The sequence below is a fragment of the Cetorhinus maximus genome, chromosome 1 (genome assembly GCF_964194155.1).
Source record: "Cetorhinus maximus chromosome 1, sCetMax3.hap1.1, whole genome shotgun sequence".
Classification (NCBI taxonomy): Eukaryota; Metazoa; Chordata; class Chondrichthyes; order Lamniformes; family Cetorhinidae; genus Cetorhinus; species Cetorhinus maximus.
Genome location: NC_135879.1, coordinates 178,440,973 through 178,468,019, shown reverse-complemented (window position 1 = coordinate 178,468,019; position 27,047 = coordinate 178,440,973). Strand labels below are relative to the sequence as shown.

The following is a 27,047-nucleotide window of genomic DNA, read 5'->3' as shown; positions in this document are numbered from 1 at the left end:
TGTCCCAGTAATTTGCAATCTTTTGCTTCTGTTTCTGGGTGAACCGTTTAGTTGTAAGGAGTAACAGACTGAATATTTTTTAAGGAACATCCTGTTTAATCTTCAGAGTTAGTATTTTATGAGATTAAATAATGTTAGTTGGGTAGTAAATGTCAATACAGCTGAAGCATTAAATAGGGAATTTGGGCAGGTTTTTCATTCCTAATTCCTCGGGTTAGTGGAGAGATTTGTGCTTTATGTATGAAGGGGATGAAAAAATGTCGCTTGTTCCTAATGTGACAAATGAGTCTATTTTTCCCCCCCACCAAGCTTAACTCATAAGCAATAGAGCCATGAATGAAACAAAAATAGAAAATGCTGGATATGCTCATCAGGTCTGGCAATATGTGTGGAAAAAGGAACAAGCATTAACATTTCAGGTTGATGACCTTTTGTCAGAACCATTATGATGAAAGATCATAAACCTGAAACATTAACTCTATTTCTCTCTCCGCAGATGCTGCCTGGCTTGCTGAGCATTTCCAGCATTTTCTGTCCTTAATTCTGATTTCCAGCATCTGTGTTATTTTTTCTTCTGGTCATGAACAAGTTTTGCAGTAGGTTTTTGTTATTGAGCACCTCATGTATTGGGCTAGGTTTTACAGGGCATGTTGTCCCCATAACCCCAGCCCCGACTAAAAAGTTGATGGGGAGCACGCTAGGGAAAGGACATTTGCCCCGCTGTCATTTAATGGTTAATTGGCTGTTAATCGGCTGGAGGTGGGACTTCCGCCCCTTAGGGACAGGAAGTCTGACCTCAGAACTGCCAGTCATTTGGATGTATTCCCAGCAGTGGCCACTTTTAGCAGTCCCCAGTGGAGATCGTTGCTGGAGCTGAGCACCCAGTTAAATGTGGGCAGGGGGGTAGATTTCGCCAGGTCAGGCTGGCAGGCCCTGGTGGGGGGAGATCGGGGGCCGGGTTTGATAGACCAGGGGGAAAGGCTAAGGGGGGATTTGTGACCTTGGAGGAGGGGGTGGTAGACTTCAGTGGATACAGGAGACTCGCAAAGGAGCTGTTCCCCCCCACCCCACCTACCTTGCCTGATAACGGGCCTGCCCAGCCAAAGCTGCTGGACTTCCCACATGGCAAGGGCCTTCCCTTGCCGTGGGTAAAGTAGCGGCAAGGGAGGGATGAGGCCCTTAAGTGGCCATTATTTGGGGGTGTCCCCCCTCCCCCCACCCCCTTCCCCAGCCGGAAATCTCATACAGGTTGGGGTGGGCAGGTAGGTGGCAGGAGTCCAGCTGCTAGATCTTACGAGGCATCCCACCTTCAAACCCGCCAGCGGAGGACCGTAAAATCCAGCCCATTGTCTTTTATTGACAGTTTGTACTGTTGTAACATGTGTTTATCCCCTAACTGATAGCATACTTCTTTGTAAGAAGATGCCAAAAATTCTGCAAATATTTGCTTGTTCAAATTTGCTTCAACACCATCTCCAGGGATGTAAGTTTTTATGTTATCTGTTTGTAAGCTGGCTGTTTACTCCTGTTCCATGGGATGAGAGCCATTAAAAAAATTGCCTTGCCTTTTATTTTGTAAAGTGATTTATTCAGAAACCCTCTTCACCTACAGAAAGCAGCAAAAAAGATGTTGGACGTGCACTGTAAGATAAAGCCCTACATTGTGTGATTTTAAGTGGAGTGTGATTTTCCTTTTCTTGTTCTACGACAGAATATGTTCTGAGTGAATTTGAAGATGATAAATTAAAATAAGCTGTCTTTTAGTAGAAAACCATACTTCAGTATACATAGGGCTTGTGCAGTGTTTACAGAATTTCAGCTTGTTCTTTGGTATGATCATACTTGTGTGAAACTCTGATCACACCATTCTTCAAACACAGCTTGAAGTAAAAGCCTTGGGTAATGCCATTTACCCTGTGAATATTTTTATCTCCAACTTTAATGACTAAATTAATTGATTTTGCAGCAGACATACGACATCCACTGGAAGTGTAATATGGCCAAGTACTGGCTTACATTAAGCCATTGTAGTATTTAACATTTTCTTTGATACTTGGACTGCATTGGCATTTTTCCACAATGTTTTCCACCCCCCAAAAAACTGCAACTTTATAATGAGAAACTGCCCTGAGTGAACAGACATTCCCATGGAGTGCTTTGAGCTGTTTTTTGTAATTTGAGCATGCCAATTTAGAGACATTTCTTGCCCCCCCACCTCTCTTTTTAAACTCTGCATTCACATTAGAATTTCTCTTCCTTTCTTGGCACCATTCCTTTGAGATGACTAGATGGGATAGTCTTTGTCATGAATTTTTCTACCTTGGCTATAGGTGTCCCTTTGTGATTGGCTGGTGTAAGATCACTGGGGGTGCCTTCCTTGCAGAAGTCATTCTGCCAGCTTTACAGTCCCTCTTCTACCTTGCATGCCGCAGCCTGCTCCATCGAGCACTGTCTAGCAGTTTGACCAAGGGAAAAAGGAATTTTAGCTGTGAACTGGCCAGGCATGATAATTGGTAGAAGCATACAAGCACTGTTTGTTCACTGAACGCAGAAGTACTAAGGTGAGAAGGAGTCTAAAAAGTTGAGGATAGAAAAAATATTTACTTAAAAGAATTGGGGAAATGAAAAGCAGGATGGGGTAGCGCTAAGAAATGATGGACCCTAAGATCATGCGCATAATTTACTCTCCATGAGTTTGTGTGAGGAGGAGCAAAGCAGAGGGTTATATTGGGGAAGATCAGAAAACCTTGGCTGTTCCCTTCACAAGCCAGGCCACAGGGCATCATCTGGTATGGAGAAGTTGACTCTTTGGGGGAAGGAGGAGACTCTAAATTAAATTACATTGAAATAATTATTTCTATTTCTTTTAAGTGCATTACATTTTGTATGCTTTTATTGTTTGCTGTGTTTTGTCTTGGTCATGAACACTTGATTGGCAGTATAAGGGATAGGTTATTTTTCTGAAAACTTAATATCTGCACCAATGTCTCATTTACAGATATCCCAGAAGAAGAGGCAAAATATTGGGCGCAGAAACTAGAGCAGTTGAATGCACTAAGGGACCATGATGAGGTGGGTAAAGGAAATAGAGCAGTCAATTATACTGTGATGTTCCACTCTGAAGTTCAGCATTTGTACGCTTGTAAAATGAATGACTGCAATATGAATAAATTGTTGAAAAGACATTTAATTATCAATGAGAGTGAAATTGTGAAGAACCCTTGAAAGAGGGTACCCTAAAACTGTAAATATGAGTCCCCCTTTCAAAATGAAAACTAAAATGTCTGTGTATCTTAGTAATGTAAACCTAGTCCAATTATAAATGACATAGTCTTATTAAACCAGACAATTTCATTTTATTTTTGGCTACATTTTTTCAATTATCATGAAGGTTGGAGATGATGATTCACTCGGCAGTCATGCCACTTCCAGTCGGGAATGGTGGTCGACAATTAAACAACACTAATGGGAGGAGGAAGCTCCACAAATATCCACATCCTCAATGGTGGAGGAGCCCAGACAACAGTGCAAAAATAAGGCTGAAACACTTGCAACCATCTTCAGCCAGAAGTGTTGAGTGGATGATCCATCTGGGTCTCCTCCTGAGGTTCCCAGCATCACAGATGCCAGTCTTTTGCCACTTTGATTCACCCAATATAACATGAAGAAATAGCTGAAGGCACTGGATACTACAAAGGCCATGGGCCATGACAACATTCTGGGGAATAGTACTTAGGACTTGTGCTCCAGAACTCGCCATAGACCTAGCCACTTTGTTCCAATACAGGCTACAATACTGGCATCTACCCAACAGTATGGAAAGTTGCCCAGGTATGTCCTGTCCACAAAAAGCAGGAAAAATCCAACGCGGCCAATTACCACTCCTTCAGTTGGGAATGGTGGTCAACAGTAAAACAGCTAATGGGGGAGGAGGTACCACAAATATCCCCATTCTCAATGATGGGGGAAGCCCAGCACACCAGTGCAAAGGACAAGGCTGGAGCATTTGCAACCATCTTCAGCCAGAAGTGCTGATGATCCATCTCGGCCTCCTCCTGAGGTTCCTAGCATCACAGCAAAATGATGGAAGGTGTCATCAACAGTGCTACCAAGCTGCACCAACTCAGCAATATCCTGTCCACTGACACTCAGTTTGAGTTCCACCAGGGCCACTCAGCTCCTGACCTCATTACAGCCTTTGTCCAAAATTAGACAAAAGAGCTGAACTCCAGAGTTGAGTTTTGAGTGACTACCGTGACATCAAGACAGCATTTGATGGAGTGTGGCATAAAGGAGCCCTAGCAAAACTGGAGTCAATGGGAATTGAGGGAAAACTCTCCGCTGGTTTGAGTCATATCTAGCAGAAAGGAAGATGGTATGGTTGTTGGAGGTTAATCATCTCAGTCCGAGGACATCACTGCAGGAGTTCCTCAGGGTAATATCTTTTGCCCAACCATCTTCAGCTGTTTCATTAATGACCTACCCTCCATCATAAGGTCAGAAGTGGTGATGTTTGCTGATGATTGCACAATATTCAGCACCATTCGCAACTCCTCAGATACTGAAGCAGTCCATGTCCAAATGCAGCAAGACCTGGACAACATTCAGGCTTGGGCTGATAAGTGGCAAATGACATTTGTGCCACACAAGTGCCTGGCAATGACTATCTCCAACAAGAGAGAATCCAACCATCCCCCCTTGACATTCAATGACATCACCATTGCTGAATCCCCACCATCAACACCCTGGTGGCTACCATTGACCAGAAACTGAACTGGAATAGTCATATAAGTTCTGTGGCAAGTAACTCACTTCCTGGCTCCCCAAAGCCTGTCCACCATCTCCAAGGCACAAGTTGGAAGTGTATTGGAATATTCTCCACTTGCCTGGATAAGTGCAGCTCCAAGAACACTCAAAAAGCTCGACACAGCCTGTTTGATTAGCACCCCATCCATTCCCTTCAACATTCACTTCCTCCATCACCACGCAGAGTAGCAGCAGTGTGTACCATCTATAAGATGCACTGCAGCAAATTGCAAAGGCTCCTTCAAAAGCACCTTCCAAACCCACAACCACTACTATCTAGAAGGACAAGGGCAGCAGATGCATGGGAACAACACTACCTGCAAGTTCCCCTCCAAGTCACTCACCATCTTGACTTGGAACTATGGGGAGAATTTTCCCCATATCGGGCAGAGAGTGCGGGTGCAGGCGTGAGTGTTGGCAATCGGGACTGCGCTGCCATTTTGTGTGGGTGGGTCAATTAATGCCCACCCAGCATGTTCGGTGGCTCCCGGGGACGGTAGGAGTGGGCGGGCACAGGCAGAATGGCAATCGCCGCCGGGTCCAATGGCGACCTGGCGGCCTTTTTAAAGGTCAAGCTGCAGCCACACCAAGGCTGCTGTACATGGCCAGAGGTTGGGGGCAAGGCAAGACAAATCAGAAAGAGACATGCAGGAGGGTAGGGCCGGTGGGCAGTGTGCGCCCAGGTTTTCTGATGAGTGCCTTGCTGCCCCCCTCGAGGAGGTAGCAGTACAGCGGGATGTGCTTGTCCCCAAGGACGGGAGGAGGAGGCCACCCCACTTGACAAAGCATGCGTGGGAGGTGGTTGCGGAGATTGTGAGCTCCCACGACGGGGTGTGGCGCTCGTGGACCCAGTACCGCAAGCGCTTCAATGACCTGTTGTGGACGGGAAGGGTGAGTAGCATGTTGGCATCGTTCATTGCACCCATCATGTAACCTTTTCCCCTGCTGGAGGTCGACCCATGTCTGAATGGCCTGAGTGCAATGAGTTAGTGACGGCATGTCTCCTTAGCATGGCAGCCCCCAGAGATTGCCTATGCGCTCAGCATGAGAGGGTTGAAATGAGATGCAGTGACACCCACATGACTGTGGTGGGTTCAACCTGGAGGAGCTAAACCCAGGCGCATTGCTCGAACTCCAGGACATGTGGAAGTCTGGGTGATGACATGGTGTGAGGGGATCTTCAAGGTCCTGTGGCACATATGGATGTGGTGCCCTCTGCGCTCTACTTCATTGTGCCTCCTTGCAATGGCTGGTACAACTGTGTGTTCCCAACTGTGATGAAGGCAGCTTGTGGGAATGGAAGGTGCCAGCGGGAGAAAGAGAAAGGACCAGGCATTGTAGTGTGAGTGCCAGCCACCAGCGGGGGGAAGGATGCACTGCAGATCTGCAGTGACCAACTGGGCTTGGGGTAGGCTGGCCGCGAGGAGATTGACAGTACAAGTATCACTTATCAATGCAATTTTTTCATTTGCAGGAGATGAATTCTCATAACAGTGCCAAGCGGCTGAGGACTGGCGATGGGCCAGCCCAGATCTTGATGCTCAGCCGCTGTGAGCAGGAGGCACAGGACCTGGAGAGGTGGCACGCGCCCAGGTCCACTGGAGCCAGAGAGGTTGGGGTTCCAAGGGCAGGTATGTATGGCCAGCACTCATGTCACCAGTAGTCTCCCAACATCCATGCCATTGCTGATTGTTCAGTGAGTGGCATTATCAACATGGCTTGCCCAGTGTGCGTGGAGTGATGAGCGCTTGATGAGCCGGGGGACAGGCATGTACATTGACATTGCTCGCAGGCTAACTGATCGAATTTCCTTACTCTTCCTTTCAGTATCATCGGCACATGGCCGGGAGCAGGAGCAGCAGGGGGCCCCTCTGTCACCTGAGTGGCATGAATTTGCACCATTGGAAGCATCACACCATCTCTGCCAGGCAGGCATCAGCACAGATACTGGCACCTCGGTAGGTACCATGCCTTCGGCTAGTGTCCCGGGTCACAGCGGTGAGGGCACTTCACAGTTGCTGAAGCAGATGGCGGAGATGGCGCCTGCAGTTGGAGGACGGAAGGGGCCCAGGCACATGCTCAGTCTGTGGCAGATGATGAGCCTCTGGAGTCGAGGGCAATGCAGCCAAGTGCTCACATGCAGCTGGGTGCTCAGGAACATCTGGTGGAGATACATGAGGCTCTCCTTGGCTTGGTGTCAGTGGTGAAGGAGTCTACGCGGGCCGTGGCCGATGCATTGAGCATTATGGCTGAGTGCCAAGCTTCCTCCGTGGAGAGATTGACAACTCTCATGGAGAGGCAACTCCTGGGACAGGATCAGGGGTTTCTGGGGTTGAGCTCGGACCTGTGTGCCCTTACAGGGGCATTGACGTCGTCTGGTCAGTGCCCGTGTGGGCAGTGGTTTGGCCACCAGGTATCCCACCTCGGTGGCCATCCATCTACGGTGAGCAGGGAGGGCCGAACGGACCTCACGTTGGTGGAGCAGCTGCCTGTCGTCTCTGCTGGCACCTCTCAGTGTGCTGCGGATGAGGGCAGCAGCTCCTCTGCCCCTCTGCCAGTGAGCGAGGCACCCAATGAGGCTGCGACGACTGGGGAGATGGCAGCTTCCTCCCAGGTGGGTCCATCACAGGCTCATCGGGCCAGAGGACGTCAGCCAAGGTCATCGAGGCCAACAGGACATCAGAGAGAGCAGGCTGTCTCAGATGCCGCTGCCAGCGACTGGGCACCACAAAGACGTAGCACCTACAAACGAAAGATGAAGGCACCTTAGGCACGCCCTGGGTTCATCACTGTGGTTTTCTGTTGGCACCCCCTCCAAGAATTGATTAGAACTTTGTGTAAAGTCCAACACATTTTGATTTCTGTAATTTGACGAGACTTTGTTCACAAAATCAAATTAACGTTGCCTCAAATGGCTGTGGGTTCCTCCTTATTTGGAATGGTGCATGGATTTCTGAGATTGGATGAATGATTTGTGTGTCTTTCAGATTTATTGACGGCACCCATCGCCAATCCTCACAGATGAGGTTTCCAGGATGGAGGATACATGCCAAGCTTGTGTTGCACACCCATATGTGCTGTGCTAGCTAATGGTTCCTTGGATTAGAGCGTCCCGGGTATCCCTGCCTCCCTGGAGGATGCCCGGGTCAGCCTGTGCCCCCTCATCATTTCCCTGTGCGTGCTCATCCTCGGACTCACTGCTGGACTCATCGTGCTCAGCCCCAGCCACTCCGTCTACATCTTCTTTGTCCACAGTGTCCTGTCTTTGCAGAGCTAGATTGTGCAGAGCGCAGCATGCAACCACTATAAGTGACACTCGATCTGGAGGGTACCGGAGTGTGCCCCTGGAACGGTCCAGGCATCTGAAGCGCATTTTGAGAAGGCCGATGGCTCTCTCCACCACAGCCCTTGTGGGGGCGTGGCTCCTATTGTAGCACTGCTCAGCTTCTGTTCTTGGATGGTGGAGAGGCATCACGAGCCACCTTCTGAGGGGATAGCCCTTGTCTCCCAGCAGCCATCCATCCAGCCAGCCCCGGCACCTGGGAGTGTCTGAGGATGTAGGCGTCGTGGGAACTGCCTGGGTACCTTGCACAGACTTGTAGAATCTGCATCCTGTAATCACACACTATCTGCATGTTCATGGAGTGGAAGCCCTTCCTTTTGACGAAGGCACCGGGCTCACCTGCTGGCGCCTTGATGGCCACATGTGTGCAGTCTATAACACCTTGGACAGCCAGCAATGGGACACCTTTGGGAAGCCAGCAATGGCTGCATAGCTTCTGGCTCGCACTGTCTGGCTGGCCTCGTCCCAGCGGTAGTGGATGAAGCTCAGTGCACACCTGAACAAAGCGTTTGTCACATGCTTGACACAAATGTTGACAGCCAATTGGGAGCCACCGCAGAGATCATCCACTGAGCCCTGGAAAGAGCCAGAGGCATAGAATTTGAGGGCAGCTGTGACCTTTAGAGAGTCGGGCATGGGGTGTCCACCCATACAGTTAGCTGATATCTCTGGACCAATCATCTGACAGATAGTGCTGACTGTCTCCCTTGACAGACGGAGCCTCCTTTGGCACTGCACCTCAGACATATTGAGGTAGGTGGTTCGCGCTCTGTATACCCTGGCAGCAGGATAGTGTTGTCTTCTGCGGCCCCTTCCACCTTGGTCCACCTCTTGGCCCTGCACCCTTTGTGCCTGCGCCTATCCTCCCAAAGGTGGCTCTCCTGGAGGCTGAATGTGCACTCCTGGCCTCCTCCCCTTTCTAGCCCTCCCTTCCTCCTCAGATGAGGTGCCTCCAGTGGAGAGATCACCTCCTATTCCCAGGCTCAGGGAGGCTTGCTGAAACCTACAGGCCCCAAAACAAATCCTCACTCTAAAGTGCTGACCTGAAGGTAATGAGTACAATCCAAGCAGTAGCTATGCATTTGAGACTTCTCCACCTCACACTCACAACTTTCAATAACTTCTGAGCACTAACTGTTAAATGCGTGGATTCGCAAAAACAATGACCCCTCTTTCCTGCCCGTGGATGAGGATTATTAAAGTTTCGGATAACAGCAAGCCTGTTGCACCCGTGCAATGAGCCGAATATTGCACTGGCGCCTTAAAATCCAGGACAATTGGACCCATAACTAACTTAATTGGGCCAGTCATGATTGGCAGCCATGAACGGACAATAGTCACACGCCCGCCCAGCGAAATATTGCGATGGCGCGTGGTGATGTCAGGCCGCGCGCCCAACATCACCGCGTGTCATTTTACGCATCGGCGTGCAGGTCCTGCCCTCTGCATGCCGACGGAAAAATTCTGCCTGTGTCTCTGTTCCTTCACTGTCGTTGGCACGAAATCCTGGAACTCCCTTCCTAACAGCACTGTGGGTGTACCTACACCTCATGGACTGCAACAATTCAAGAAGGCAGCTCATCACCACCTTCTCAAGGGAAACTAGGGATGGGCAATAAATGCTGGCCTAGTCAGCAATGCCCACATACTGTGAATGAATAAATGAAAAAACAATTCACCTTCAAAGGTGTGGAATAGGATAACTGGTATGCAGAAAGATTAATTTTCAACCATCCTTTTGATTTTCAATCTTTGAGAAAGAGAAATGTGTTTCCAAGCAATATTCTTGGGTTGGGGAGGAAAATGGAGAAACTGAAAACACCTTCTCATTCACCAATTATTTGGACTCTTCAACGTTCACGACCAACACTTCTGGGTTCTTTTCTGGTTAAAACCACTGTTCCTCCTGCCAAAGCAAAATGGCGCTGAATCTAGTGAATGACATCACTCTGCTGTGCCCAGCAGCCAGTACAGCTCTGCGCGTGCGTGAATGATGTCAGCACGGAAAACAAAGTAATTTTACGTTGCAGTTTGGCAATATATATATCTGGTTATTATATTCTTTGCGTGCATCCGTAACCATATTCTTCAATGGCATTTGCAATTGGATAGTGAGATCATTGTCACTAATCTAATCATTAACAGTTTTCTGAGAGGTTGATGCCATGGGCTGTCAAGGAATTGTTCTCATGATTGTATTGAAATTGTAGGAAGTTGCAGACTGCTAGAGATTGACAAGTAAAAGCTTAAGATTCAAACAGATTAATTTAATCACAAAAGATTGACAATAGCTTTGAATTTATAACAATATCCTGTCTCCCATAACTGCTGTACACAGGATAGAGTTATCGGTGAAGAACAAATTGTATCTGAGCTTTATGCTTAATTCATATTAAGTACTAAATTGAATAACAAAATCACGACTGCATTTGCTTATGTTTGTGTCGCAAATGTTCTGAATGAATTGTTCTCAAGTTTTACACTGATCATTTTGACCCTTCTTTCAATAAACAATATATAATAGTTAATTTGCAGGGTTTGTGTGAATTGGTTAGCAGACAGGAAACAGAGTAGGAATTAATGGGTCTTTTTCAGAGTGCAGGCGGTGACCAGTGGGGTACCACAGGGATCAGTGTTTGGGGCCCCAGCTATTCACAATATGTATGAATGATTTGGATGAGGGAACCAAATGTAATATTTCCAAGTTTGCTGATGACATGAAACTTGGTGCAAATGTGAGCGATGAGGAAAGTGTTAAGAAGCTTCAAGGTAATTTAGACAGGTTGAGTGAGTGGGCAAATACATGGTAGATGCACTATAACGTGGATAAGAATGAAGTTATCCACTTTGGTAGGAGAAAACAGAATGGCAGAGTATTATTTAAATGGTGATAGATTGGGAAATGTTGATGTACAAGGGGACCTGGGTGTCCTTGTACACCAATCACTGAAAGCAAACATGCAGGTGCAGCAAGCAGTTAAGAAGACAAATGGTATGTTGGCCTTCATTGCAAGTGGATTGAGTACAGGAGCAAGGATGTCTTGCTGCAACTGTACAGGGCCTCGGTGAGACCATAGCTGGAGTATTGTGTGCAGTTTTGGTCTCCTTACCGAAGAAAGGATTTACTTGCCATAGACAGAGTGCAGTGAAGATTCACCAGACCGCTTCCTGGGATGGCAGGATTGTCATATGTGGAGAGATTGGGCCGACTAGGCCTGTATTCACTGGAGTTTAGAAGAATGAGAGGAGATCTCATTGAAACATATAAAATTCTGACAGGGAATGGACAGACTGGATGCAGGGATGATATTTCCTCTGGCTGGGGGATCTAGAACAAGGGCTCACTGCCTCAGGATATGGGGTAGACAATTTAAGACTGAGATGAGAAGAACCTTCTTCACTCAGAGGGTGGTGAACCTATGGAATTCTCTACCATGGAAGGTTGTGGAGGTCAAGTCACTGAATATATTTAAGAAGGAAATAGATAGATTTCTGGACTCTAAAGGCATCAAGGGGTATGGGGAGAGAGCGGGAGTATGGTGTTGAGGTAGAGGATCAGCCATGATCATATTGAATGGCGGAGCAGGCTCGAAAGGCCAAATGACCTAAGCCTGCCCCTATTTCCTATGTTTCTATGAATTGCAGGAGTAAATGTAAAAGACTATCTGACTTATTAAATTGAGGCAGCACTGTTACTGATCACAAACTGCCTATTGTGATCAGTAAAAGTGCTGCCTCTATTTGTTAACTCAGACAATCTTTTAAATTTACTCCTGTAATTGTAAATACAGCTACGATTTATGACAATGTATAAATTTGAGAGTTCTGCTTTGGCAACCAGCTGATGTTACATCCCATTGACAGTTTGTGCGATTTGACCCCAGTCAAATTTGGAACGACTTAAAATATTCCACTTATAAATTCATCATGTGAAATACTTACAGAGAATAGATAGAGTTTATGAAATAACAATGCCTTCAGTAACATGCAGTGTTTACAGGCTTATGGGTTTAAAAAAAAGGGCAGTAGCAAGTACTGTACATTTTAAATTATTAATACATTCATAGATTTAAATAATTATAATATATGTCTAAATGTTTCCATTAATTATTTTGACTTTTATTGTTTAACATTGGTTAAGTGTCATATTAATTTAAGTAAATCCCAATTATTTCACAAAGTATCATGCAGAAACAAGTTTTGAATCATCAGAAACTATTTTTAATATTAGGGGATGAAGGGGAGAAAACACAGCTGTGATTATTTGAGTGACGCCATTTTTGGTCCTGGCAGCTGGCAATTCCGTTGCTTGCTTTGACATAAGGAGCAACAGAATCAACTGCACGTGCCTGGCATTGGCTACGGCGTTGGCAACAAATGTAGGTGGTTCAAACAGCATCAGGCGTATATTTGAATATTTATATTTGGCTGTCAACACCTCCATAGTGAGAAACATAGTGGTTCAAATTAATAGCAATTTTAAAATGTGCATTGTTGCTAATGTGCAAATTATCCGGCAAGTTGTGATGAGAAAAAGATGTCTCTTGAATTGCAAATTGCTGCAAGTTGCTTGGCTATTTCTGCACTGCAATTTAAAAAAAATTCATTTATGGGATGTGGGCATTGCTGACTCGGCCAGCATTTATTACCCATCTCTAACTGCCCTTATTCAGAGGGTATTCTTTGATTGAATTTTTTGAGGAGGTGACCAGGTGTGTAGATGAGGGTAGTGCAGTTGATGTAGTTTATATGGATTTCAGCAAAGCCTTTGACAAGGTCCCACATGGGAGACTTATAAAGAAGGCAAAGGCACATGGGATACAGGGTAATTTGATAAGGTGGATTCAAAATTGGCTTAGTTGTAGGAGGCAGAGGGTGATGACAGAAGGATGCTTTAGTGACTGGAAGCCAGTGTCCAGTGGCGTACCACAGGGATCTGTGCTGCGTCCCCTATTATTTGTCAATTATATAAACGACATAGATGACTATGTGGGGGGTAGGATTAGTAAATTTGCGGATGACACAAAGATTGGCCAGGTGGTTAACAGTGAGGTTGAGTGTCTTGGGCTACAGGAAGATATAGACGGGATGGTCAAATGGGCAGATAAGTGGCAGATGGAATTTAACCTTGAAAAGTATGAGGTGATACACTTTGGAAGGAGTAATTTGACAAGGAAGTATTCAATGAACGGCATGACACTAGGAAGTTCTGAGGAACAAAGGGACCTTGGCGTGTGTGTCCATAGATCTCTGAAGGCGGAGGGGAATGTTCGTGGGGTGGTGAAAAAGGCATTTGGGACACTTGCCTTTAACAATCGGGGCATAGATTACAAAAGTAGGGAGGTCATGTTGGAGTTGTATAGAACCTTGGTGAGGCCACAGCTGGAGTACTGTGTGCAGTTCTGGTCGTCACATTATAGGAAGGATGTGATTGCATTGGAGGGGGTGCAAAGGAGATTCGCCAGGATGTTGTCTGGGATGAAACATTTAAGTTATGAAGAAAAGTTGGGTAAACTTGGTTTGTTTTCGTTGGAGCAGAGAAGACTGAGGGGTGACCTGATCGAGGTGTACAAGATTATGAGGGGCATGGACAGGGTGGATAGGGAGCAGCTGTTCCCCTTAGTTGAAGGGTCAGTCACAAGGGGGCATAAGTTCAAGGTGAGGGGCAGGAGGTTTAGGGGGGATGTGAGGAAAAACTTTTTTACCCAGAGGGTGGTGACGGTTTGGAATGCGCTGCCTGGGAGGGTGGTGGAGGTGGGTTGCCTCACATCCTTTAAAAAGTACCTGGATGAGCACTAGGCACGTCATAACATTCAAGGCTATGGGCCAAGTGCTGGTAAATGGGATTAGGTAGGTAGGTCAGGTGTATTTCACGTGTCGGTGCAGACTCGATGGGCCGGAGGGCCTCTTCTGCACTGTGATTCTGTGATTCTTACGAGTTAACCACATTGCTGTGGGTCTGGAGTCACATGTGGGCCAGACCAGGTAAGGACAGCAAATTTCCTTCCCTAAAGGACATTAGTGAACCAGATGGGTTTTTATGACAACTGACATTGGTTTTGTGGTCGTCAGCATACTTTTAATTCCAGATTCTTATTGAATTCAAATTTCGCCATCTGCTTTGGTAGGATTCAAACTTGGGTCCTCAGAGCATTACCCTGGGTCTCTGGATTACTAGTCCAGTGACAAAACCACTATGCCACCGCCTCCCCATGACCTCATTAGAGTGGCAACCTCCCCATATGTTTCAAGAAATTACTGCATTTGAACATAACCACAAATTAACCTTGCCACAGAAAGTTAGGACTGGTACTTGGTAAGGAGTGTAAGTATCTTTTTAATGTAGAGATTTATGTTCTTGCAATGCTTCTCAACATCTCTGGCCCCAAAAGGACTCAGCTAAAACTGTGGAGTCTCATTCCTACAGGTAGTAAATTGTTGTTCAAAATATACAAATGACATTTTAAATTTCACATTTTTCTTTTCCTTACTTTTTTTTTACTCTCTCTCAATTTAATCTTTCTTTCCCTCTATTCCTGTTTCTGTATCTGAATTTATTCTAATTCACAATATTTCCTCCTTTGTTGTTCTGTTTCTTTCTCAATCCTCATATCTCATTGGTTAATGAGGTAGGCCGTTGATCTTGTTGTTCACCAAGGCTTCAAATGCCTTGTGTCCTTGCCACACTGTGATCACCTTGCACATATATACAAACACTAGGAGCAGGAGTAGCCATTTAGGACCTCGAGTCTGCTCCACCATTTGATAATATCATGGCTGATCTGATTGTGGCCTCAACTTCACTTTCCCATCTACCCACTCTAACCTTTGACTCCCTTATAAGCCAATAATCCATCTAATTCAGCCTTAGGTATGAATTATGAAATGAATCTGCCTCCACTACTCTCTGGGAAATAGAATTCCACAGACTAACAACCCTGTGAGAAAAAAAATTCTCCTCATCTCTGTCTTAAATGGGAGACCCCTTATTCTTAAACTATATCCTCTAGTGGTTGTCCGTCCAATAAGTGACAGTCACCATCTTTTGTTCTGAAAAGATCCATTCAAGTCAGGAAATCTCATCAGGATGGTCCCAGTATATGGATCTTGACACTTCTAAGGTTGGAATGTGTAACTTTATCATTTTGAGACAGTATGGCAGTCTGATACCACAGGTCAAATCAGATGATTCTTGGCAGCCATCTTTTGCAGCATTTTTGTGTCCACTTTAAAAAAATGTTAGTTCCAGAAGACTTCAAATCGATTACAGTTCATGTTTAAAAAGTTATGGATAGGACATGCCTTTACTGGGCATGACAACAGATTGTAAATAGTTGAGGCCCTAGCACTGATTCCTGTGGCACTCCACTAGTTACAGCACTTCCAGCAACCTTTTGTGCAACATATTTTTAAGCTAAAGGATGAGAAAAAAGTCTAACAAATGACATAGACTGTGAGATGCCCTACCCCACCAAATTCTGCACCATTAAGAGGACGTTAGCCTAGTCACCATGGTTTTTCTTCAGTATGATCTGCTTAGGTCTATGGGGCATAACTTCCTGCTAATAATGGCGAAATTTGAATTCAATAAAAATTTGGAATTTAAGTCTGATGATGACCATGAAACCATTACCAATTGTCGTATAAACCCATCTGGTTCACTGATGTCCTTTACGGAGGGAAATCTGCTGTCCTTACCTGGTCTGGCCTACATGTGACTCCAGATCCACAGCAATGTGATTGACTCTTAACTGCCCTCTGAGCAAGGACAATTAGGGATGGGTAATAAATGCTGACCTAGCCAGCGACGCCCACATCCCATGAACGAATTGAAAAAAGCTCTGGAGAAATGGTATAAATGGCCACTCGTGCCATTTCTTCATGTTTCTGCTGTTTTTCTACTGAAGGTAATCATGGGAAAAGAACCCCTACAGAAATTATTAGCATACGTATATTTAAAAATAAGCTTTAAAAATCTTTGCAAATTTGTAAATTCGTGTCCTAATAGAGACGTAGCATTTTGACTTTTCCCTAAGACTGTTTCCGCAACTTCTTTGATGGGGACGAGTTGCCAATGAAGTACAGTAACGTTATTTGTTTAAATAAATATTTTGGGATAGATTATAACTTTGAAATTAATGGATTGTAAAATTAGGGGAGATTTAAAACAGGCCTCCAATTGTCTCTTTGGGATACGGTCATGCTGATATTCTCTCTCTCTCTCTCTGGAGCTTGGTCAGGTGAGTTTCTAATTATTTGTCTGTTCCCGGGTTATGATCAGATGAGGTTCCGAATCTCTCTCTCTCTCTCCTCGCTCTCTCTTCCCCCACAAGGTTACGGTCAGGTGTGGTGCCAAATTTGCCTCTTTCTCTCTCTTCCCAGGGTATGCTCAGGCAAGGTGCCAAATCCTTGTCTTTCCCTGAGTTATGGTCATGCGAGAGCTGATGCTCTCTCCCCCTCTCTCTCTCTGTCTCTTTCTGTCTCTCTCTGGAGTATGGACAGGTGAGGTGCTGACTCTCTCTTCTGGTTACGGTCAGGCATTGTGCCAACTCTAATGCTCTCTCTCTCTCTCTCGCTCTCCCGGTGCGCTCTCTCGCTCTCTCGGTGCTCTCTCTCGCTCTTTCTCACGCTCTCTCTTCTTTCTTTCTCTCTGTCTCTCTCTCTCTCTTTCTCTGTCTCTGTCTCTCTCTCCCTCCCCATTCTCTCTCTGTCTCTCTCTCTCCCCCCCCACCTGTCTCCGGGGCATGGTCAGGCAAGATGCCGATTTCCTCTCTGGACTATGGACAGGTGAGGTGTTGAATCTCGCTCTCTCTCTCTCTCTCTCTCTCTCTCTCTCTTTCCCCACCACCCCACCTCCCACTCCCCACCCCAAGGTATGGTCAGGTAACAACTCTCTCCCTATGTTATGGTCAGGTGAGGGCTGATTCTTTCTCTCCCCCACTGAAGTAGGATCAGGTGATGCACCGACTCTCTCTGTCTCTAAAATCTGTTTCTATCCAGGGTATGGTCAGGCGAGGTGCTGACTCTCTCTTTCTCTCTCTCTGGGGTATGGTCAGGTGAGGTAATGATACAGTTTCTCTGGGGTATGATCTGGTGAGGTGTCTTGTTTCCCCCCCCCACCCCCACTTGCTTGATAGGGGCTGTGGGGTGGAGTTAGAGAGGTGTTGGTGGAGAAAATAAACAGTAGATGGGAAGGTGGGCCCACCAACAAAGTTACCCTGGCTGGCGGGATTGGGCAGGGATAGGGAATGACATGGGAGGACAGCATGGGGGATGGGAATGGCATAGGAAGAATGAGTGGGATGGAGGATAGGACAGGGGATGATAGAAGGATGCAAGGGAATGGGTATGGAATGAGTTAGATGGCATTGGAAGGCTGGAATGGCATGGGATGGGGTTTAAAAGAAATATTATTGCAATATAGACATTAGTTTCACCGCAAATGTTTTGAACATCTCTGCTAGTTTAAATATAAGTCTTAAAAATATTTACAATTTTTCACTTCCTGTCTTAATAGAGGCCTATAATTTTGCCTAGTCTCTAAGACTGTTCCAGTAACTCCTCTGGTGGGGAGGAGCTGCCAATCAAGTAGAGCAGCTTGCTTTGTTTTAATGAATACCTTAGGGTGGAGTATAGCTTAGAAATCAATGGGCATTAAAATCAGGAGAGATGTAAAACTCCCAACTCTCAATCAGCTGTGTTACACTACTCTCAAAGCCAAAATCTACCTGCTTAACTTCACCAGCAATCTAAATCTGTGTGACCAGGGTTTGCTAGTAGAATGTTTTCCTCAGGTTGAGTAGCTCCACAAGAATCTTTTGATTTTTTGTGTATTAATGAATTCTGACCACATAAGCAGTAAATATATTGGGACTTTTTAATAATGTTGGTATGACTAAAACCAATATTGCCACTGTTCCTCCAGTGGTGTTTTTAATGAAATGTAACATGTGATTGTCTGATTAACTCTTTACTTTCCTGTATCTTCTCCAGTACTCAATCAGTGAAGAAGTTCAGAAGAAGCCTTTCCCCACTGCTCCCTCACAGTGTTGTAAGTTTTTTTTTAAAAAGTGATTACCATCAAGTTTACTGCAGCTTGAATCATTGTTCAGTGCTTTGCTTAGGAAGACTTGTTTGTTGTATTTTTCTTTCTCATATCTAAAATGCATATTTTTTGTTTATTTTGAATATTCACCTTATAGCCTTTTATTTGAGAATCATAGTTGGATAATTCACCTACAACAGGGGTTACTTAACGTTTTATACAGAATGCACCTTTGAGATATCTACTGTTTTAAAAAAGCTGAAGTTCCACTGGACAGATATCTGCTACTTTGCTTTTTCAGGCAAATGTTTCCTTTGTACGTTGAAAGAGGGGAGTATGTGCACAGTACTGCTTAAGTCATTTAAGCTTGCACCCTCGTAGAATGTGAATAGTTCTCAATCCAGCAAACTTGTACTTGACTATTATTTCAATTTTGGAAAAGCAGTTTACTTAAGTTTTTCAGAAAATTAATACCATAAAAGTCAGAGCATTTGTCTATAAATAGGTTTTGCATTTTGTTGGAGATGAATCTAAGTAGAATTTATTGCAACTATTTAATTCCCATATAAAACCACAGAAGCCGAGATACACACTAATAATAACTGGCATTTGTATAGCTCCTTTAACTTTAAAAAGTAGAATTGCTATCAGGGAGATATTAGAAGGAGTGATCTAATTGATATATAAAATTCTTAAGGGACTTGATAGGGAAGATGCTGGGTGAATGTTTGCCTTCATTGGAGAATCTAGAACAAGAAGTCACAGTCTCAGAATAGGGGGCCAGCAATTTAGAACTGAGGTGAGGAAAAATTGCCTCTGAAAGGTTGTAAATCTTTAGAATTCTCTACTCCAAAGGAATATGGATGCTTAGTTGTTGAGTATATTCGAGACAGAGTTTGATAGATTTTTGGGTACATAGGGAATTAAGGGATATGGGAAAAGTGCAAGAAGGTGGCGTTGAGTTAATTCATTAGTGATAATCATATTGAATGGGGGAGTAAGCTCGAAGGGCTGAATGGCTTACTTCCACTCCTATTTCTTAGATTTTTCTTATGTTCGCACAAAGTTCACACTTTGGGGAAGTTTATTGCATTGAAGGCACTGTAAAAGTCCATTATTGTTATGTGCTGGGTTTATTAAAAAAATGTAGCTAATTAGTGGGCAGAATTTCACAGCCCTAAGAGGGCCGTAAAATGTGGTGAGCTGCTCAAAAGTCCATTGATTTTGCTGGGACCATAAAATCCCGCCAATGTAAAATTCCACCCATTGTTTTTCTTTATTCTGAGCTGTCTCTAAGAATGTAAAACATTGAATTATATTAGTCCCAACTTTAGCCTTATTGCCTACCAGATACTATTACTTCTGTAATTTCCTAATAGGAGCTACAAACTTCTAACTTGAGATGTTAAATAAATCTTGCTGTTGGAAAATAAGTTTGTAAAGGGTATAGAAGTGCAGTGGGTCAACTGGACTCTTTTTAAATGAGGCTTTTCACTGGGCTAGATACAAGTTGCGCTAGAGACAAACTCAAAAGATGTAGCTCTTGCCAATTATCTTTACTGTGCTAAAGAACCAGGCTGCTGAATTATACATGGAATGGCAGACACCAAGTGAGTGTGTCATTAAAATCGAGCAGGTTACTTACCTGCTTAGAACTCAACCCTTTTCTGCCATTTCACATTTGAAGCATCAGGGTCTTGCAGCCAGACGTAACACCTGCCTAAAGCAAGAAGGGTCTTATGAATATGCAAATTGGGGCCCTATTATGTCAGGAGGTTGCTGATGGCATATTAATTGGGGCTTGAGCTGGGAAACCTCTGTGATTTCCCCACCAGACTAATATAGGACTACAGCTATTCTGCAACAGAAGAGACTCTTCAAGGTAAGTGTAACTTTGCCTTTGTGAGACCTTGAGCAGCAGGACTGCTTTCTGGGCTCCGCAATTAAAGTTGTGACCTCTTCACCCCTACCACAAGATTCTCCAAAAACCCACTCTCCATGGTTCACCTGCTTGTCCGTGGGCCTTCACAAGGCTGGTCAGCAGCCTTCTTTCACCTGAACTAGTTTGGCCATTCACTGGCCAGTTCTCACTTTATGCCCTTCTGGTTGCATTTTGCACTTATCCTGCCCAGTGCATTCTTAAAACCTACTTGGGGTTTAATGTTAAAACCCACCCCATTTATTTGTAGCTGCACCAGCGAAACTTTTCTTGTCAATGCGGAAGTAGAAGTATAATTGCATCCTGTATATCTGTGAGTTCCTTGTCCATAAACTTAAAATTTGCCATGCATTGGAATACATCTCTTTGAGCTGTGTTAGTTTTTGTTGGTCCTGGAGCATTAAGATTTAAGATTTAATTTAATTGGCAGGTCTTTTACATGCAAAATAAGCCTCCTATGGAAGGACCAAGTTAATAATTCAATTACGTGAAATAAAATAACATAATCTAAACCCATATGAAATCAAAATTGTATATTTATGATCAAATACAATTGAGTTCCAGAAATTACCCCCTGAAATACTAGCGTTTATCGAATAAGGGCTGGAGCCGAGCAATTTGTCTCTAAATTCTTTTTGTTTTCATTTACAGAACAAAGCCATTAGTTATCACAAGCTATATTTTGGAGATCTCAATGCAAATTGTTTTCAGCTAATCAATACTATAACATAAAATCCAGCTAGTAACATCCCAGTTAGTTTGCCTCAAGGAGTGAATACACTGAAATAATGAAAGATGTGCTCTCAGACTAAGTTAGTTTTCTGAGGAATCCCATTTTGAATGCCTAAAAAAAATTGTAAAGGGCAGGTGGAACAAAAATGTGGTGAAGAGGCATATCAAGATACATCATGAGATTACCCAGGCTTGTCCAAGTTGCAGATATAAGTTTTAAAAGTGTTTGCAGTAAAGAAAAACTAGAATAAATATGACCTACTGGCCAGGCCAGGAAGTTGATGAATGGCCTGAGTTATACTGTAATAAAATGATGACTTGACCTCAGGGTCAAGATATGCAGATTGCTGAGCACTGAAATGAAACGTCAGGATAGATCAGCAAAGTACATGTTTTGGAACATGGTTTGTGCTAACGGTCAAGTCATTCTGTGACTTGTTTTACAAATTCCTCTGGAACTGCAGAGGTGATAAACAGATCATTCCATGTTTATGTTATAAATTCATTTGTAATTAAGGATGTAACAATTAGACATACAAGGCAAGAACATTGTGAGTTAATGGTGAGTTATCCCAAAGATGGTGTATAAATAACCAACAGGAACTGTGTAACTTCGAATTGCCTTTTAGAGTATTTTGAAAGAGAATTTCTCATGTATGCACACTTGTACTAAATAAAGAACTACTGCTGAATCTACCTACATTCGACTCTGTGTCGAGTGTCTTTTAGATATTCCACAACAGTGGCATGGGCAAAATGCCCCATTCTTGCATAGCGTTGTATGTGAAAAACAATGGGAACAATAGGCATAATAATTATCTTTCTGACTACTTAAGTTGCCAAATTGAGATTTAAATTCAGTTATTTACAAGCAGCATGCATCTGTAATGCAAAGTATAAGTGAACTTTGCTTAAGCATAGCTCCAAACAGAATTTGGGTTGCTCATTAAGCATCTTCTAAGAGGTGGGGTGGTGCGAGGTATTGGCCGTGAATGTGCTGTTGGTGAAATGGTGAAATGTAGTTTGATCCATTTTTATGTTGCTATTCCAGATTTCAGTTGTGCCTTTTTAATGGAAAGACTGGAATGGGGCAAAATAGTCACTTTTTAATGAGATGGTTCTTGCGCATTTAATATTTTGAGAACGGTATAGGTAGAGGAATTGGAACCAGGTAAGTTACAGAGGCTGAAGAGAAAATACATGTTTACTGTGAAATAAACTAGGTTTAAGGGCTAGTGCAGTACCATTTCAGTGTTCCCATTAGCTGTACATGAGCAACCACTCTTGTATACAACACTTGTCCTACTTTATTTCACTCCCGAGAAACCCTCTACTTTCAACATTCCTGTTCTCCGCTTTTTATAAGGCTACGTTATTCTCATGTTTCTTAAGAATATAATAAATAGGAGCCAAATGGCCTATTCCTGCTCCTATTTCTTATGTTCTTATAAATGTGTTGCTATCACTTTCTTATCAATGGATTCCAGCATTTTCCAAATGACAGATGATAGGCTAACTGGCCTATGGTTTCCTGCATTCAGTATCCCTCCTTTCTTGAATAAGAGCATAACATTTGTGGTTTTCCAATTCGATGGGCCCTTTTCTGAATCTAGGGCAGGATTTTCCCGTTGGTAAGCGGGGGCAGGGCCCACTCACCGATGCCTAAAATGACGCATGGTGACATCGGGCGGAACTCCCGATGTCACCGCATCCCATTTAAATTTTCAGGTAGGCAGGGGCTCAGCCAAATCAGCTGTGTGCCCACCGACCTGTCAATGGCCAATTGAGGCCATTGACAGAGTCATTTAAGTAATTAATGGACCTGCCCGTCCAACCTTAAGGTTGGCAGGCAGGCTGGGAGCCCTGGCAGGCATTAGAAAAAGCATGAAACCTCATCCACGGGCGGGATGAGGTTTCATGTAGGTTTTAAAAAATGTAACTAAAGTTTTTAAAAAATTTATGGACGTATCACATGAGGGGACATGTCAGGGATTTTTTTTTCTATTTTTAATAATTTGTACAGTAGAGACGATCTCCCTGAGGCAGTACTTAGCCTCAGGGAGATGAGTGCGCTCTTTCGTGTGCATGCGTGAAAAAGCACACTCTCGGGTTTAGGGATTCACCCCCGCCCGCACAGGGAGCGCATAGCTTCCATGCGGATGTCACGCTGGGCGGGCCTTAATTGGCCCAGTCACGGAGAATGGCGGCGTGCCCCTGATTGGGGGCACCGATCGGAGGGATGCCTCCGCACACCCGCACTTCAACTCAACCCCCCAACGGAGGGAAAATCCTGCCCCTAGAGAATTTTGGAAGATTATGACTGATGCATCCACTGTCTCTGCAGCCACTTCTTTTAAGACCTTAGGATACAGTCCATCAAGTCTAGGAGTCTTGTCAGCCTTTAGTCCCATTAATTTTCCCAGTACTTTTTCTTTGGTGATAGTGATTGTTTTAAGTACCTCCCTCCCTTTTGCCCCTTGATTTTCTACAATTCTTGGGATGCTTTTGGTATCATCTACTGTGAAGACAGGTACAAAATACTTGTTCAAAGCCTCTACCATTTCTTTGTTTCCCATTATTAATTCTCCAGTCTCATCCTCTAACAGACCAACATTTACTTCAGCTACTATCTTCTTTTTATATAACTTACTCTTACTGTCTGTTTTTACATCTTTTGTCAGTTTACTCTCAGAATTCCATATACGGACTATAAGACAAGTGAAGAGCTGCTTGAAATTGCAAGAGCAGAAAGAGTTCTAAAAGTGTAATCCAGAAAAGAAAATCAGTACTTTGGCCATTTGATCAGAGCTGAACAGCTACAGAGATCTCTTCTGGAGGGAAAAGTGGAGGGCTGGGTTGGTGGAGTGGGCAGTAAAGTGGCAGATGGATTTTAACATAGAGAAGTGTGAGGTCATACATTTAGGGAGGTCAAACAGTTACAGGGATTACAAAATAATGGGAATATACTAAGAGGGGTAGATGAAGTGAGAGATCTTGGTCTACAAGTACATAGGTCCCTGAAGGCAGCAGTTCAAGTAGACAAGGTTGTAAAGAAGACATATGGAATGCTCTTCTTCATTAGCAGAGGTATAGGATATAAAAGTAAGGATATAATGTTGGAATTGTATAAAACACTGGTGAGGCCACAACTGGAGTATTGTGTGCAGTTCTGGTCACCACATTACAGGAAGGACGTAATAGCTCTGGAGAGAGTGCAGAGGAGGTTTGCAAGAATGCTGCCAGGGTTAGAAAAGTGTAGCTACGAGGAGAGATTGGATAGGTTGGGGTTATTTTCCTTAGAACAAAGAAGGCTGAGAGGTGACTTGACTGAGGTGTACAAAATTATGAGGGGAATAGATAGAGTAGACAGAATAAAATTGTTTCCCTTGGTGGAGAATTCTAGAACCAGGGGACATAGATTCAAGATAAGTGGCAGAAGGTGTAGGGGGGACATGAGGAAGAACTTTTTTACACAGAGGGTAGTGGGTGTTCACTGCCCAAGTTGGTGGTAGAGGCAGAAACTCTAAACTCTTTTAAAAAGTACCTGGATCTGCACCTTAAGTGCTGTAAGCTGCAGGGCTATGGGCCGGGTGCAGGAAGGTGGGATTAGAAAAGGCACCTGGGTGTCCTTGGGCTGGCATGGACAAGATGGGCCGAATGGCTTCCTTCTGTGCTGTAATTTTTCTATGGTTCTATGGCAGCAGAAAGAGGGTTTGACCTAGGCATAGTTGGATGATGGATGTCACACAGCGGGTTGCAGATGAGCTACAGTGGATGTTCAAGGATGGCGCAAGACAGCCAAGCATGGCATACCTGTATTTCATAAGATAACCTGTTTCCTGGTTGGTTCCACAACGTATTGTTCTAAGAAACTGTCCCGAATATACCCAATGAACTTTCCTCAAGTCTGCCTTTGCCAATTTGATTTGTCCAATCTATACAAGGATTTAAATCGCCCACAATTATTACAGTACTTTTCTTACAAACCCCATTATTTCTTAATTTATGCTCTGTCCTACACTATAGCTACTTTAGGGGGTACCTATAAACTGCTCCCATCATTGACTTCTTTCCTTTGCTATTTCTTCTCCCCGGGTCTGGATCATTTCTCACTGATCTCATCCTTTAATAACAGAGCTATGCCACTGCCTTTTCCTTCCTATCCTTTTGAAATATCAAGTATTTCTGAATATCCAGTTCCTAGCCTTGGTCACCTTGCAGCCACTTCCCTTTAATACCTATCAGATCATACCCATTTATTTCTATTTGTGCTATCTATTGATCCATCTTGTTACAAATGCTGTGTGCATTCTGATAAAGAGTCTGTCTTTTCTGTCTTTTTACCATTTTTCCATACTCTGACCTTATTTTTTAGTGCAATCTTCTGTTTGTAAGCTTGCTGTACCCTGGCTATCATTACCCATATTGCTTTGTCCTTTCTCTTTAACTTTCTAAATTTCCTCTCACCTGAACACTTCCCATCCCCAGTATTTAGTTTAATTTTTCCAAATAATTGGAAGTAAAGTTATAAAAGCTCATTTGAACTCCCTTCTCTAATTTTAAAGTGTTATTAGATTGATTTTTGTACACTAGAGAATTAGTTGGAGACGAGCACCGATGCTCTGCCCCATATATGAAGAAAAGTGCTTTGAATTTCTGTTTAATATTTGCTTAATGTACAAATGAGAGTAATTTAAACTGTTCAAGGTGGCAAATATGCCAAACATTGGGGTGGTGGAGTATTAATTTCAGTATTTATAATGATCCTGAAGTGGTAAACATTGCCTCAGGGACTTGGTTGAATGTCTTCGGAGAGACAGATAGCGATTTCCCCAAGGGTTTTTTTTTAAAGTTGACCACATGATTTTTACTTTCTTTTACCTCCCCTGTGGTCCAGAGTGTTGATTAACATCACAGTGTCAGCCAGTGAGTTGGAGGTGGGGCAGCACTTCCAGCAGGACTTAATGTATTTACTCAGCAAACAGCAAAGCAAACACAGTCTATTTAAAAAGGGTGTCTACGAATTGCAGCAGTAAATAGAACTCAGTGATAAAAACAAAAAGCTAAAAGCTACTGCGGATGCTGGAAATCCAAAACAAAATAAAAACAGAATTACCTGGAAAAACTCAGCAAGTCTGGCAGCATCGGCGGAGAAGAAATCAGTCAACGTTTCAAGCCCTCATGGCCCTTCAGCAGAACTGAAGCATAGTTTCAACAAGGGAGAAATATAAATTGGTTTAAGGTGGGTGGGGGGGAAGAGACACATTGAGGGTGTGGTGTGAGCAGATAATCAAAAGATGTCAGAGACAAAAGGGTCAAAGAGGTGTTGAAGGTGGTGGTCTTTGTCTGAGAAAAGTGCTAATTAAGAATGCAAGACAGGATATTCAAAGTACAGCTCTAGTGGGGGTGGGGTGGAAAGACTAAAGGTTTTAGTTTTAGATTTAAAAATAATGGAAATAGGTGGGGAACTCAGTAAGCTGTCCCAATAGATAGAACTCAGCAACTTGATTTCCCCAGCAAAATGTGATGTTTGGCGTAAAGTCTTATGTTACAAATTGATTACTTCTCCAACACGATGCAGTGAGTGGAGGGCAGATAGCTACATATAAATTATTGCCTATAAATCTCCATCTGGCTGGGAATAGTGGTGTCACTATATGCAGTCCTTCCAGCATTACAGCAGTTGGGGAAGTACAGCACAACTTTGCACTGTCAAGTGACTAGGATGGAGATGTAAGGATGGAAGTGTCTTTTCTCACCTTCCTTTCATGTACTTCTAGATATTTAAATTGATAAATGTTGCTTTAGTTGAAAATTGCATTTAAAGAACAATTGGTGCTGACCATATAAACTTTGATAGTACAAAAATACCTTTGAAAGCTCAGAATTAATGACCAAAAATTCAAGAATGACCATCTCAAGGCTTGTGAGATATTGGGCCCCGGACCTCATTGTAACAGCACAAGATGACTGAAGAAAAATTGGGTCATTGCGCACTAGTAGCAGATCTCAGGCAAGTAGGGTCATGATTCAGATGGCTTGCAATCCTGGGTTGTGGGTGGGGAGAGCTGGGAATTTCTGGGTCAGAGGGTATGCTGGGAGCATGGGAGTGGGGATTGAGTTATGGAGAGAAGGCGATCGGGGGGGAATTGGAAAATTGTGGACTGCAGTGTAAGAAGATT

At 43.9% G+C, this 27,047-nt stretch overlaps 1 protein-coding gene across 3 annotated transcripts in view; it reads left to right on the top strand.

Annotated features, from left to right (window-relative positions):
- unc13bb (unc-13 homolog Bb (C. elegans)) overlaps window positions 1–27,047 on the top strand; it is a 754,941-nt gene that overhangs the window by 458,449 nt on the left and 269,445 nt on the right. For all 3 annotated transcript variants that reach the window (XM_078550332.1, XM_078550323.1, XM_078550314.1), the window contains exons 6-7: window positions 2,999–3,072; window positions 18,143–18,200. In XM_078550332.1, the coding sequence (XP_078406458.1) occupies window positions 2,999–3,072; window positions 18,143–18,200 (132 nt within the window). The remainder of the gene's footprint in view (window positions 1–2,998; window positions 3,073–18,142; window positions 18,201–27,047) is intronic.